This window comes from Ctenopharyngodon idella, chromosome 10 (assembly GCF_019924925.1).
Source record: "Ctenopharyngodon idella isolate HZGC_01 chromosome 10, HZGC01, whole genome shotgun sequence".
Taxonomy (NCBI): domain Eukaryota; kingdom Metazoa; phylum Chordata; class Actinopteri; order Cypriniformes; family Xenocyprididae; genus Ctenopharyngodon; species Ctenopharyngodon idella.
The window spans coordinates 24,770,556-24,784,310 of record NC_067229.1 but is presented as its reverse complement, the minus strand read 5'-3'; the positions used below and the strand labels follow the sequence as shown (position 1 = coordinate 24,784,310).

Sequence of the window (13,755 nt, the reverse complement as noted above, 5' to 3'; positions counted from 1 at the left end):
CCTGGCTAGTAAACATCTTCAAACTACCATTGGTCTGTGGCGATGATGCAATAGGTAGGGTGTGGCTCTGATGCTCTGCCTTCTTTGTTGTGGAAATCTTCTCTGGTTTAAATTCTTCCGTCCAGTCCGTCAAATTTTGATGCGAGTAAAAACATTAAAAATGGAAAGTGAAACTGACAATGTATTTTTTTTTCATGTTAAAGCTGCTGCTTTAAAGCAATCTATTGTATGAAGTGCCATAAATAAACATGAATTTATATGACTGAATTACAGAGCTGGTGCAAACTTATCCACATCGTTATGATCAGGTCGCATTCCTTGAAGAAAATGTAAATGGGTCTTGGACATTCAAAAGTTGCTTTGATGCTGGGGTGTTGTGGGTGGTTGATAGGGTGTTGCTAGGTGATTGTCAAGGATTACTGGGTAGTCCATCCTCTGTGATCTTCTGGTATCTAGATATGGCTCGGCTCCCTCCTTCAATGTGTGTCTGTGGGATTTTTTTCTCCCATTTTATCATCCAGTGAAACGGTGATCTCTTAGTAAAGTACCAGCATGCTTCTCCTCAACATGAGGAATCATTCATGTCTGGAGCACAAATGCTGCAGGATGATGTACACACTCAACTTTAATTTGAGTTTTAGAATGTCTGATCACATTATTATGAGTTGGCAATAATTCCACATGTTTGTTAAGGGTCATGTGACCACTGATGGATGGCTGAAACGGAAAGCTCAGAGATCTACAGTCCCCAAGGAGTGCTGCTGTCTGTCTGTTCCTGCATTGACAGTAAAGAGAGAAGCTCCTCTCGACTGCAGTACTTACTGATCAGAACAGAGTCCTGACATCAGCACTAGGTTTTGTGCTTATTCACTGAATTGGACAGTAAGAGCACTAATACCCCAGAGTGTGCTGTCAGTGTCATGCACGCAGAAAACCTCCGCTTGCAGCAGAATTTACATTTATGTATTTGACACTTTATCCAACATTGCATTGAAGATATACATTGTATCACTCCATACATTCCCAGAGAATCAAACTCATGACCTTGGTGTTGCAAATGCAATGCTCCACTGTTTGAGCTACAGATATAGTTTATTAATTAATTAAACCTCACCTAAAAAGACTTAAGCAAAAACACACTATAGCAGACTAAATGTGTTGAACCTGTAACACACAAGCGGATGTGCAGCTGTACCTGCAGAGGTGTCTGATGTTTCCGGGCGTGACCTCCAGCGTGTAGCATTTCCCGCCGTTCACGCAGAATTCTTTCTCGGTCTCGCTGCAGGGCGTCATGTGACTGGAAGTCTTGGCCGAGGGAGTGGTGCTGGTGGCTGCTGCACAGATGAACACAACACATAAGGGCACTGAGGAAGGAGCAGTTGTACCCCAGAGGATCTTATTTAGGTATAACACTAATTTGAGATCAAGAATTTAAAAGAGTCTAAACTGGAGCTGCAGCTCATGACATGCACAATATGTGAGTCTGATCCAAATGACCTTTACAAAATAACTGCTAAATATCGGAAGAACGAGAGAAGGCCAGCACTGAACAGACAGGCTATTTTGAGCTATTGATCAGACTGAAGTAAATGCAGGGTCATCGCCTTTCACTACAAAAGAAATGTGAGTGTACAGGTACGGCAATACTTCTCAACCAAACAGCTACTTCATTACGCGCCTACACAGAGTAAAAGATGAGCAACAATGTTTAAATACAGTCACTTATAAAGTAGCAATGAACTATCATGCAATGTTGTACCAATTGTAATTTAGTTTTAAGCAAGTGACAACTTCAAAATGAAAACAGCTCAGGCAACCTCGTAAATTTCAAAGGGTTTCAAGGTATCCTAAGACATCACATCAAATAATATCACTCCATACCTGTAACATTTCGATAATATCTGGATATATGAAAGCGCATCACTCCGGTGTGTCGATAACCACTGCGATGACAAAGTGTTTCCCTGAGCACTCTGGATCTACTGCCTTCCTCTGCACTTCCGATCTGCAAAATCTCTGCTCATCAACATTTTTAAATGAGCACCTCTATGGCAGCTCACGAGCTCACTGCACACGTCACGTCTGGCATTGCGTCTCTAACACGTCATCAATGCAGCGGTGAGCAGCCAAAGTTGTCACAACCTGGCCAACCCTTGTGAAAAAGAATTACGCTTAACTGTATTGAAGGTGCACTTGTAGTGTACTTCAAATGTTAAAAGTACATTTTTAAAAAAACTGTACTTTCAGATAATATAATTATAATATATAATTAAGATATAATTAATGAAATAAAAAGCTACTTAAGTGTACTTAAAGAGAGTGTTTCTTAACACACTTATGTACACTTTTTAAAAATGCACTTCATAATAATGTCAAATTAAAACCTTTGATTTGGCATTATTACGAAGTGCAATGTTGTAATTTAGTTTTAGGCAAGTGGCAACTTCCAAATGAAAATAGCTCAGGCAACCTTGTAAATTTCACACTATTTCAAGATGCTTGTCAGTACATTCTGCAGTACACTTTAACCATATTTCAATAGAAAACAGAAGTATGAAATCACATATAAAGATGTACATAAGTTCTAATTAAGTGGGTCAAAAATCACCCTAAAGATTCAGCTAAATGCATTTAATATAAACGTAAACTATAATACATTTTATTTAATTTTAAAAAAACATGCAATTAAGTGTCTGAAAACATATTACACATATGAAAACATACTTAAGTTCTTTTTAAGCATTATTTCTGTAATAAGTACTTTTTTAAAGTATGTTTAAGTGCACTTCTTTTTCACAAATGAATCAGTATCATTCTGTCCACATGTTCTGGACATCAGGTCTTCTGTGACACACATACACACACACACACACATACTGGTTTCTATGATTTATGGGGACATAAGGATTTTTATACTGTACAAACTGTATATTCTATCCCCTAACCCTAAACCTACCCATCATAGAAAACTTTCTGCATTTTTTCATTTTCAAAAAACATGACAGTTTTCCTCATGGTGACCAGAAAAGTCATTTGGTCCCCATAACGTAAGGAATACCAAGACCACACACACACACACACACACTCACATCCGCAATCCTTCTGAACCTGTCACCATTCTGAGGAAGGGACTGACAACCCAACCGTGAATTCCTACGGCCCCCTGTGGCCCCCTCTGAGAACCTCCCGAAGTTACTTCATGACTCCACATACTAATGGCTCTATTTTCTGCTTTAAGCACCAAACTAATTCCACCAGGAAATATTGATAGCCATCTCTAACCACCTCTGACATCAAGTTACTCTCATTTATGAGCCGGAATACGTGGCCACATCCGGCCATTCTGACTTCCCTTCCACACTGTCAATACAAGACATGAGCCACTGAACGTTGGGGATATTTCAAGGCTGGTGGTATGAAGATGAGCAGATTACAATAAAACTCAGCCTTCATCCTGACAGATAATCGAGTTAGTTTCGTTGTGATTTCATAGGTCACAGACCCCATCAGGTGACCACTGAAGCAGGAGACGTTCTGCCTTTGAGCTCAATGTAATTCAATCTTTACCATCCGAACTGCTGATGTTTGAGACAACCAGAACCGCATGAATAATTGACAGCGTAACAGATTGCTTTTGTCCCGTTAATCTAATTGCCGTTTTTCACTCCCATTAAACCTGCAGCATTAGTGATCAGGCACATTTGATCATCCGTCACATAACAACAACGTTCAGTGTTTTCTGAGGAAGGGAAAGTGACGTGCATTTGCATATGACTGACCATCAGCGCCTGAAAGAAAATGCCTAATGAAAAGACTGTAAGTTGAACGACAAGATTTTAAATAGATGCTATTCATGTGATGTTGGCATTTTGGCATCCTGAGCTCACATTGACGGACACCTCGGTAAAGTGGAATTGTCATCAAAACAGCAAGAGAACATTTGAGTCTTTTCAAGGTGAGAGACAAGAGCCAATTTATTCAACTCACGTATGAGCACATCTCAATGCAGGCAAAGTCTGGCGGCAAACAGCGAAGATGCCACAAATAAACATGAATGATGAGCGAAGGAGAGGGAAAATTGGATTGCTATGTAAAATTCATGCTTCTACTTGGGTCTTTTTACATGTTAATGAACTCTGACCTGGTTATAAAGAAGTTTTTTCTTAATCTGCAAGTCTATGCTTATAGTTAAGTGGAGGTTGTAGAGGTTGTGGTAGTGGTTACGGATTGGGATGGTAATGTAGAGTTGACACATAACAAGTCCATGAACTTTCTGTTGTCAAGATCTTAGGTTAAAACTAATATGAAAATAAAAAAAGGAAAGTTCCATATCTTTGGAAATATCTTTCACCTTTTCACTTTCAATAGTTCATTATAAATGGTTCTGCAGTGTGACAAATAGATATTTGAAAATACAAATATTCCATGCGTCTCTTAATTATAATGTGATCATAAAAGCGGCATAATAATAATAATAATAATAAACATGGTAAAAATCGTCATTTCAAGTTCCAAAAAGTATTTCATATCAAACAAGTTTGCAGGCTTCTCTGTCAGTGAGAATAGCTGCAAGACACAGTGAGTCTTAAAATAAATGCTCCCTAAAAATAAATGTGTGGGCCACTGCAGACGCATCCACTGCAATGCAGCAGTGCTCAGGGTCTCTTTCTCTGTGCGAGCGCTTTGAGGGGCACTGCTGGATCGATTTGGTTCCATTTCATTTTTTTGCTGGTGGGAAGAAACCAAAGATGCCGGCTCTGCACAGACACTGCATCATGCTGCAGTGCAAACGTGCCACCTCCTCTAATGCTTCTGCTGGACCAGCAGTTTCCTGTGCTGCATATGAGGGTAGTACAGTAATGCAGCAAAACCCTCTACAGGGAGAAAAAAAATCCATCTGAGTAGGTATATTTAAATATACTGAAGTATATTTTGTTCTTTGAGATGAGTTTCTAATCTCAGGTGTATAAATACAGTGTTCCCGATGTTCTGAGAGGTGAACAGACTGCTGAATCATACTGCAGATCTAATGGTGACTCAGTGAATGCTTTGTGCTCAAGGCTCAGGCTATCTGACATCTTTAAGAACTCCTCTTTCAAACAATGCTTTAAAATGTATGTGATAAAAGCATCTACAATGTACAGTACTACTGTTTGCTTATAGTCTAGAATCAGGCCAGTTGAAGATGAAGACTAGATCATGTGCCACACAGCATGTTAGCACAGGACATTAACTCAATATTCAAACACAAATGAAACACAGAGAGGCTACTGAAGGGATAGTTCATGCTAAAAATAAAAATTCTGTCCTTGTTGACTTGCTTCTGTTGCTCTTTTGCATGCAGTTAGAAGAATTAATGGGGACTGAAGTGTTCAAGCTTCAATGTAAAAGCACCATACATTAGTGCCTGAAGCGTCAAGCATTGAACTGTAATTTTTTAAAAAGAGCAACCAGTTCAATCAAATGTTCTGTATCATGGAAGAAAGAAAGTCAGGTTTAGAATGACAGGGTGAATAAATGATGACAGAATTTTCACTTTTTAAAGAACTGCCACTTTCAGTTTCCAGAAAGAAATCATTTAGGCTATTCTCATATTAGAACTCTCTTTCAGAAAGGCTAGATCTGTTCTCAAACACCAGAGAAAGCCTAGAATTGCAAAACTCAAAGCTGCCATTGTTCCTCAAATGTTAGTTCTGGTGTGGCATGTTTCAGAGAGCTCAGGAAGTGTGCTGCGGTCTGTGGACAGCAGGTCGTATCGCACATGCCTCACCTCTCTCACAGCTTACCTGATTCATTTCACACATGCCCAGTCAACGGCTACAACAATACGATGAGATGTCTGTTTATCTGTAACCGCAGCAACCTCGTGTTTGACGTCTCTCTTAACATAACCAGCAGAAAACTAATGTACGTCTTGTGCAATGTGTGTAAAGAGCAGATCTGATCGCTTCAGGCTGTGAAAAATGCCAAGAAATTCTTGTGCGGCATGATTGTTCTATGGGAGTGATTTCCTGTTCTAATGGACCTGTATGGACAAATTACTTTTAAGCGCATTCTTCAAAGGTTTTATGCTGGCAACGTCAGCAAACCATAGACAGTTTAAATATGAGTGGAAGTTTTTAAAGGGGACCTATTATGCCCCATTTTACAAGATGTTAAATAAGTCTCTGATGTCCCCAGAGTGTTAATGTGAAGTTTTAGCTCAAAATACCCCACAGATAATTTTTTTATAGCATGTTAAAATTGCCACTTTTTTGGGTTGAGCAAAAACACACCGTTTCAGTGTGTGCCCTTTAAATGCAAATGAGCTGCTGCGCTCGACCTAAGAGGGCGGAGCTTCAAAAGCTGATTCTCCGGTGTCAGAATTCAGTCAGGACGCACTATAATGTCAGAAACTGCGAATATATGCTTCATGGAGATAGAACAGGTATAGTTTAGTTCAATTACGGTTATAACTTATATTGTCTTCTTGTTTTTATCCACTATATTAGTACAAGCCTGTTGTACTGTAAAAAAGTGCTCTCACCTTCATTACTGCCGTATCCAGTATCACTCTGGAGACTGTAAGCTGGATCACGAAGTTTTTATTTGCATATCCTTGAGTAACAACTTTTTAGCACAACCTCTGTTTTGTATTGTCCCTTTGTATTGACATTCGTTCACAAAGCAGTCCGGTGTGAAATGATTCGCACAGATATAAACGAATTTCGGTAGAGCTGAGGGAGCATTTTCTTCAAAAACAAAATTAATCCACCTCGTCTTCAGCGGCTCAGATTTAGGGAGTAAATGGAAAGAGCTATGTGGATTAATCCATCCAGCTACAGAACACCTAAAATGCTTGGGAGACGTTCTCGTCAGTGCAGCAATGGCGGACTGTACAACTGGCTGTAAACTCGCTCAGGGCGGTTCTATGTTAAAACGGCAGTGTCTGTCAACATTCGTGGGCAGGGCCTGTGGCTAATGTGACGTCACACTGCCAGGGATCTGGAAACGGCTTGTTCTGAGACACTGCTTATGATTTATGGGGATTAAAAAAAAAAAAAGGAGTGGTTGGATTTTTATCGTTATAGGGTGGTTGTGTACACACACTGCCAACACACATTAATGTCCAAACACCATGCAAAAGTGAATTTTGCCTAATAGGTCCCCTTTAAAAAAGAAACCAATTGACTAATTCTGAAGCAAACTATTACAAACAGAGACACTGCATTAGATGTTTGTTAAACACACTTCAGCACCCTGCTGATTATGTTTACAAATTGCCAGACAGAGAAACACAGCTGTTTCCCATTTTAGACTTCATTTGAACATGATTTTTGTCTTTGATATGTGGCTAGGGATTGGTTTAATTAGTAATACTAATATCAGCATTTTTGGAAGGGCAATCTAACTTTACTAGTTAATATTTAGCAAACTTAACCATGGCCAGGGTGCCTACTTGGAAAGAGGGCTGACTGGTGACACTAAGACCATAATAATCTACAGGATAAACCTATAGACGCCCCCAAAGACTTCCTGAAAATAATTAGAAACATTACTAATTAGACGAATTTCAACATTGCTGCACTGCTGGCATGTGTACCTACAACCAGGGTGTGATTTGTTAAAAAACCAGTGGGCGGGATATTTGAAGGAAAATGTCAGCCATCTATCCTGCATGTCAGCCATCTATCCCGACCAATGTGTTTTATCGTCATTCCATCTTAATCTAGGATAAGTCATTAGTGTCACATGTTCTATCTAGCATGACTTTGCTGGTCCACCAGCTAGACCAGCACTATACCAGCTCAAACCAGCATAAACCAGCCTGGACCAACATAGAATTCATGCTAGTTTATGCTGGATTATTCACAGTATATTCACAGTCTCATAGGCTATTCAACCTCAGTCTCTGTGATGTTCTGGCCTCTAGGTATGAAACTGTAGATCTAGAACATAGTGATACTAAACTTGAGCACTAATAATGTGAAGTTTGAACAGCACAAGTTAAAGTACTCTGAGATGAAAGCAACATATAGAGAGAGTGTGAGGTCATATCTTTCTCCAGCAGGTTGAAAGTAAAGTCTGTGTTTTCATCGTACATCATGGGACAGATGGTGTGAGGAAAACCCTTTTGTTTCCAACATCTTCAAACCAATTAATCTCACCTGAGCTGTGCAGCAGAAGGACAGACTGATAATCATACTGCAGTGACAGGTCATAAAATGCACTGTACCCTTGAAATACTCTTTAGAGACTGTTAATGGCTTCAGTATTTAGACTTACAATGATAGATAAGATGGTAACACTTTACAGTAAGGTTCATTAGTTAAAGATTAGTTAATGTATTAACTAACATGAGCTAACCTTGAGCAATACATTTGTTACTGTATTTACTAATCTTCGTTAACGTTAGTAATACAGTTAGAAAGTACAGTTGTTCATAATTTGTTCATGTTAGTTCACAGTGCATTAACTAATGTTAACAAGATTTTAATAAATGTAAATTTTGAAATTAGTAAATGTTGAAATTAACATTAACAAAGATTAATAAATGCTGTATAAGTGCAGTTCATTATTAGTTCATGTTAACTAATGTAGTTAACTAATGTTAACTAATGATAAGTAAACTGTAAAAATTTGCTCTCAAATCCTGACTTACATGAACAGACCCTAAAGAGACCACATTGAGACCATACCTCACCTGACTGGCCATAAGTCACCTGGAGAGAGAGAACAACTGGCAGGTGAAGTGAAAGTAGCTGCTGCTGTTTTAGAAGTGCATCTGGAGTGCAAATTAACTGTTACATTTGCTGTTGAAGAGATTAACTGACAGAAGAGAGGGAAAGAAAGATTACAGAGGTTGAGCAAGATTTAATTAAACTTTCACTCTTACTTGCACATTTGGGCATTAGTTGCCATCAAACTCATTTCTCATAATGCTTTATGGTTGTTTCTGATAAATATTACAGATCAGAACCGGTTGCTGGATCCTGTGTGCTTGGTGCTGATCTTACAAATATCTTAAACATGCATAAAAAGCAAATCATTCTGTGAATATTAAATAGGTGATGCAATGTTCGCACAGTATAGGCGTAACTGATTTGCCGAAAAACCGGTAAGTAGGCTTTCAAGATTAATGCTTACTGCTTGCACATTCGTCTGTTCAACTACTGATGCAAAGGGTTTGCACTGCATCCAATCAAAAGGAAGACAAAGCATATAAAATAAAATATGATGATTATTGGCAAAATGTACGTTATAATGGTTGCAATGGTTACCTGAAGGCTAGGAATACTTAAGATACTCCTGAAGAACATCTATCCATGATTCCCTAAGCCTCATGTCCACCTACAGTAGGCAGTTTTTTAGGCACCAACCGGCACACAAAATCTATAGGGTTACACTTTATTTCAATAGTCAAATTTACACATTCTACTAGGGCTGGGTTAAAGATATTGATTTCTCAATTTTAACCAATTCTCATATTGAAGAACCGATATCAATTCTTAAATCTGAAGAATTGATCTTCCAATCTCTGCTGTTTTCAGTTGATGAATGAAGAAAGCTTTGTAGCACCTCACATTGAATAAATTACAATAAGCTTTGCTACTTTTGATATGAAACAAAGTACCAGCTTTCAAATTTGGTCCATTGTATTACAAAACTCAAACAATACATGCCAATTTGGCGCTCTTTAAGCGAAGGACACGTAAACCGATCATCTCTTTCGCTTTACTACTAGTTACAGCATGAAATAAACATGAACAAACATCAGAAAGAATGTTGAAAGATACAGTGCAACTTGCTGAAATCTGTATCATGTCTCATGTAATCGCTCAATCAGTGTTTCAACTGCAGGAAGATGTCAATAAAACAATGTAAACAATGTCATGTAACTTTACATTTACCTCAGAAAAGCCAATCGATGTCCATAACCTCGATGGTCAGCTAGTTCCCTGTATAGTTTACGGCATTAGTTGGGAGATACATTTTCCTTGAGGAAATTTGCACTGTACTGGTAGGCCCCAATTAATTGATATTGAATGAAATCGATTGGCAAGCTTGTCAGTCAAAATCAAACTGAATTGTGAAATTTGTGTCAATGCTCAGCCCTACATTCTACTAACTATAACTTTGCAACTACTGTACATGTCAACTAACTCTCATTCTTTGGAAACTACATGTCAGCTAACTCTCATTAGAGTATTAGTAGACGGTCAGTTTAGTAGAATAAGCTGACTAAGTAACTTATAGTCAGTCGAATATCTGTTGGGGAACATCAAAATAAAGTGTTAGCAGATATTAAGCAGACAGTCTACTAATACTCTAATGACTGATAGTTGACATGTAGTTGCAAAGTTACTTATAGTCAACAGAATGTCTGTGGACTATCGAAATAAAGTGTTACCAATTCTAGAAGCAAAGTTATGCCACCTTCAACATTCCACATATTCTTCAAGGATACAGTGATCCCATATTGCAGTGAAATGAATTCAGCCACAGGATGTTATTTTGTGAACTTTAACTGCCAAAGGGAAGTTAACTGATGTGACATGACAAAACAATTCAGTGCCTCTATGAAACAGCCAATCCAAGGAAAGAATGGACTATATTGTGGTAACCAACTATGGTAACAAATAACCCAAGGTAACAATACACTAGATCACTATTAATGTCTGATATACCATATGATTTTTCTAAAGAGGGAAGGTATTCAACCTAGGCTTTTTTTTTGTAGAATATAAAAGCATATAGGGTGAATTCAGGTTGATTGGGACACTTTTTTACCATTGAGATGACTGGGAAAAAGTGTCCCAATTAACCTGACTCCACCCCTACAGTACTCCCCTAATTAAAAAAAAAATGAAGTCTTGATTCTATGTCCCAATAGTAAAGCATGTGCTTTTATAGCTTATTTTCTGATACTAATGCAATTACACACATCTACTCAGCACAGGCAATTAAATTCAATGAGTCAACCATGACAATGAGCAAAAAAAAAAAAAAAAAAAAAAAGAGAAAAACGCTGATTCACAAAGAAAATAAAATATAGAAATATTGTTTCTTCAATGTTCAGTAAACTGGAGCTTGTGTCATATTTTCAAACTCACAGTTATTGAACATTATGTGTATAGACATACTGAGTGAAATTGGGCAGGTCATTGTGCTCAGTGTGAGTGTGAGGTGTGTTGTTCTCTATGGGGTTTGAGATGTTCACTGTGACCTGTTGAAGCAGAAAGGACAAACAAACGCGGCCTCACTGGTGCTGAATCCCTCATGAGAGACACATGTCCTGCAACATCTCAATCACAGCAACGTCTCACTTCGACAAAACACACAGCTACACATCCATCCTGGTCTCATTGTTAATACGTAGGTATTAATACGTAACTTTCAAAGACACAAAACGCACATTTTTATACGTTTACAAAGGTGCTAAAACGTACAATATTGATGTAATTATGGCACTAAAACGTATGGCACTTTACAGCGAAAAAATGTAAAATATTTACTAATCTTTCATGTCATAAAAATATATGTATAATTTCCATTTTATCATTTTGTAGATGAATGTAAGATCCCTAAACCCCATCCCGAACCTAAACATACCCATTTTAAACAGAATGTTAAAAGAATAAAACATAATGGACAGAAATGTGTAGGAAAATGACCATCTTAGTAAAAATATAACATTAAAACGATATTTTGAGCCGCTAATCCTACACCTACCCATAACCATTTCTTAAAACTCTGTACTGTTATAAATAAAAGAATAACAGACAAACAAGCGTAATCACAATAATTTATTTATTGCGAAAATGTCAAAAGTGGTACCAAAAGTAGTTCAAATGATGATGAGTTCCAGTCGCAGTCCTCTCTGGCGGTAATAGGTTTTTAATGTAACTTATTTAACTTATTAATCCATGAAAATATGATGAATCTGGCTTCTCTCCGTGAAGGCGCGCACTCATTTCAAATGTCAATCTACTGAAACACGGCATGTCGCCATCTGTGACGAAGCAGGTGAGAACCAATGAGCGTTCAATATCAGTGCCGTAAACCATGCCGTAACGCTTCTCGAGGGTGGCGCTACTTTCAAATTTGAATCATAACGAGCACGGGCTTTGACTGTGACGGTCGCTGCTGCTGAGAATGTAGATTAAGATTGATGGCTAAACTATTTATCATCTTTTTTTTTAGTATATTTGCACTAAATTGTTCTGGTGTGATTTTGAGGTCTTTTTTAAGGAGATCTCTGGAACAGACATTAATCTGGAGGACAAAAATATTTTATTTTTTTATGACAAGCCTTTAGAAAAGAAAATTTGTTTTGTTCTTAATTTGTTTATTATTTTAGGCAAATATCACATTCATAAATGTCGATGGGCAAAAAATACACCTAGTTTAATACAATTTAAATTTGAGCTTTGTCATTATCTTAAGTCACTGAAGGGTGTAAAGAACACCAAAGCAAAAAAGACTATAGAATGTTGTAAGGCCTTGAAATTCTATCCTTTTTAGGAATCTTTGTATTTATTTTGTAATTAGAGATATGGATTTGATTTTAATACCCCTGTGTATATAGTTATTTATCCTTGTATTACCTGTCTTTAATTTATTATTATTTTTTTTTTTGGTACTATTGTTATTTTTGTTTTGTAATGTGTATGTTTTTTACTGATTTTCTTGCTGCTGTTATTATTATTATTATTGTTATTATTATTATTATTATTATTATTTTGTATTATTGTTATTCTTATTTAATTGTTTATTTTTTTGTTACTTAATAAAGCATTAAAAAAAAAAGAAGAAAAAAAAGATTGATGGCTAAAGGGCTGAATTCGGATCTGTTACTTACAAACATATGGATTCTAAATATATGGAGTATAGCAAACAAATAAAATGGATGTGATTTGTGACTTTATGTTGTGCTTTGGTGTATCTTATGGTTGTATTGTCAGCCGCTGCGTAGGAGAAAACGCCTTCTGTGTCGCACAGCAAACAAACTAAATATTACAAAATGGTTAAACAATTACAGAAATTTTATTCATAAGGTTTCAAATTGTAGTCTTGTTTAACAGTATGTAATCCTCCGAAACGAGTTTGCAGCACAAGTCACGAACAGAAATGTTATTTTCGTAGATGAGTAAACTGCATTCAATAAATTCGATTAAAAAAAGTATTGATGAGACAACTGAATACAACAGATTTAAGACATTAATGCCACGATTTTAATATTAATACATAGGAATTCATATACATTCACACTTTACGTTACATGATTTACGTTTTATTGCTGTTAATACGTAAGTATTTTTACGTTTTAGTGCTATTAATACGTCAATGTATGTTTTTGTGTGTATGAAAACAAGGAAATGTACGTGTAGTAGAACCACACTTTACGTAAAAATACACACGTATTCTCATGAGATCACGTTGACACATCATGCCTGACCACTGCTATTAACAGATTAATTAATATTAGAGTAACAGTTAAATTAAAAATGCATAATCACAGATATTTTGGGCTAGTGGGCTACTTATTTTATTATTATTTCTTATTTTATAGTTTATTTTAATCTTAGAAACTAGAATCTTTAGCTAGCAGCATTAATAATTGCTATTAAGTATATAATCTATGCACTTATTTTTTAAGTTGAACTACCTTCCGGTATAGAAAAGACAAATTTTTAAAGTCCTGTGTTTAAGAGAGTGAATGTCTTTTTCTTCTGTGAGCAGCTGTTCCAGTGGAAACACAGATATTCAAGGCAG

The 13,755-nt window shown here is 37.0% G+C and overlaps 1 protein-coding gene across 21 annotated transcripts in view; it reads right to left on the bottom strand.

Moving 5' to 3' along the window:
* Positions 1–13,755, bottom strand: part of nrg1 (neuregulin 1) — an 84,048-nt gene that overhangs the window by 13,330 nt on the left and 56,963 nt on the right. For 15 of the 21 annotated variants that reach the window (XM_051909681.1, XM_051909677.1, XM_051909679.1 and 12 more), the window contains one exon: positions 1,196–1,334. In XM_051909681.1, coding sequence (XP_051765641.1) covers positions 1,196–1,334 — 139 coding nt within the window. Of the gene's footprint in view, positions 1–1,195; positions 1,335–1,881; positions 2,006–13,755 lie in introns of those variants that run through there. The other 6 variants (XM_051909678.1, XM_051909694.1, XM_051909686.1 and 3 more) reach the window with 2 other exon arrangements.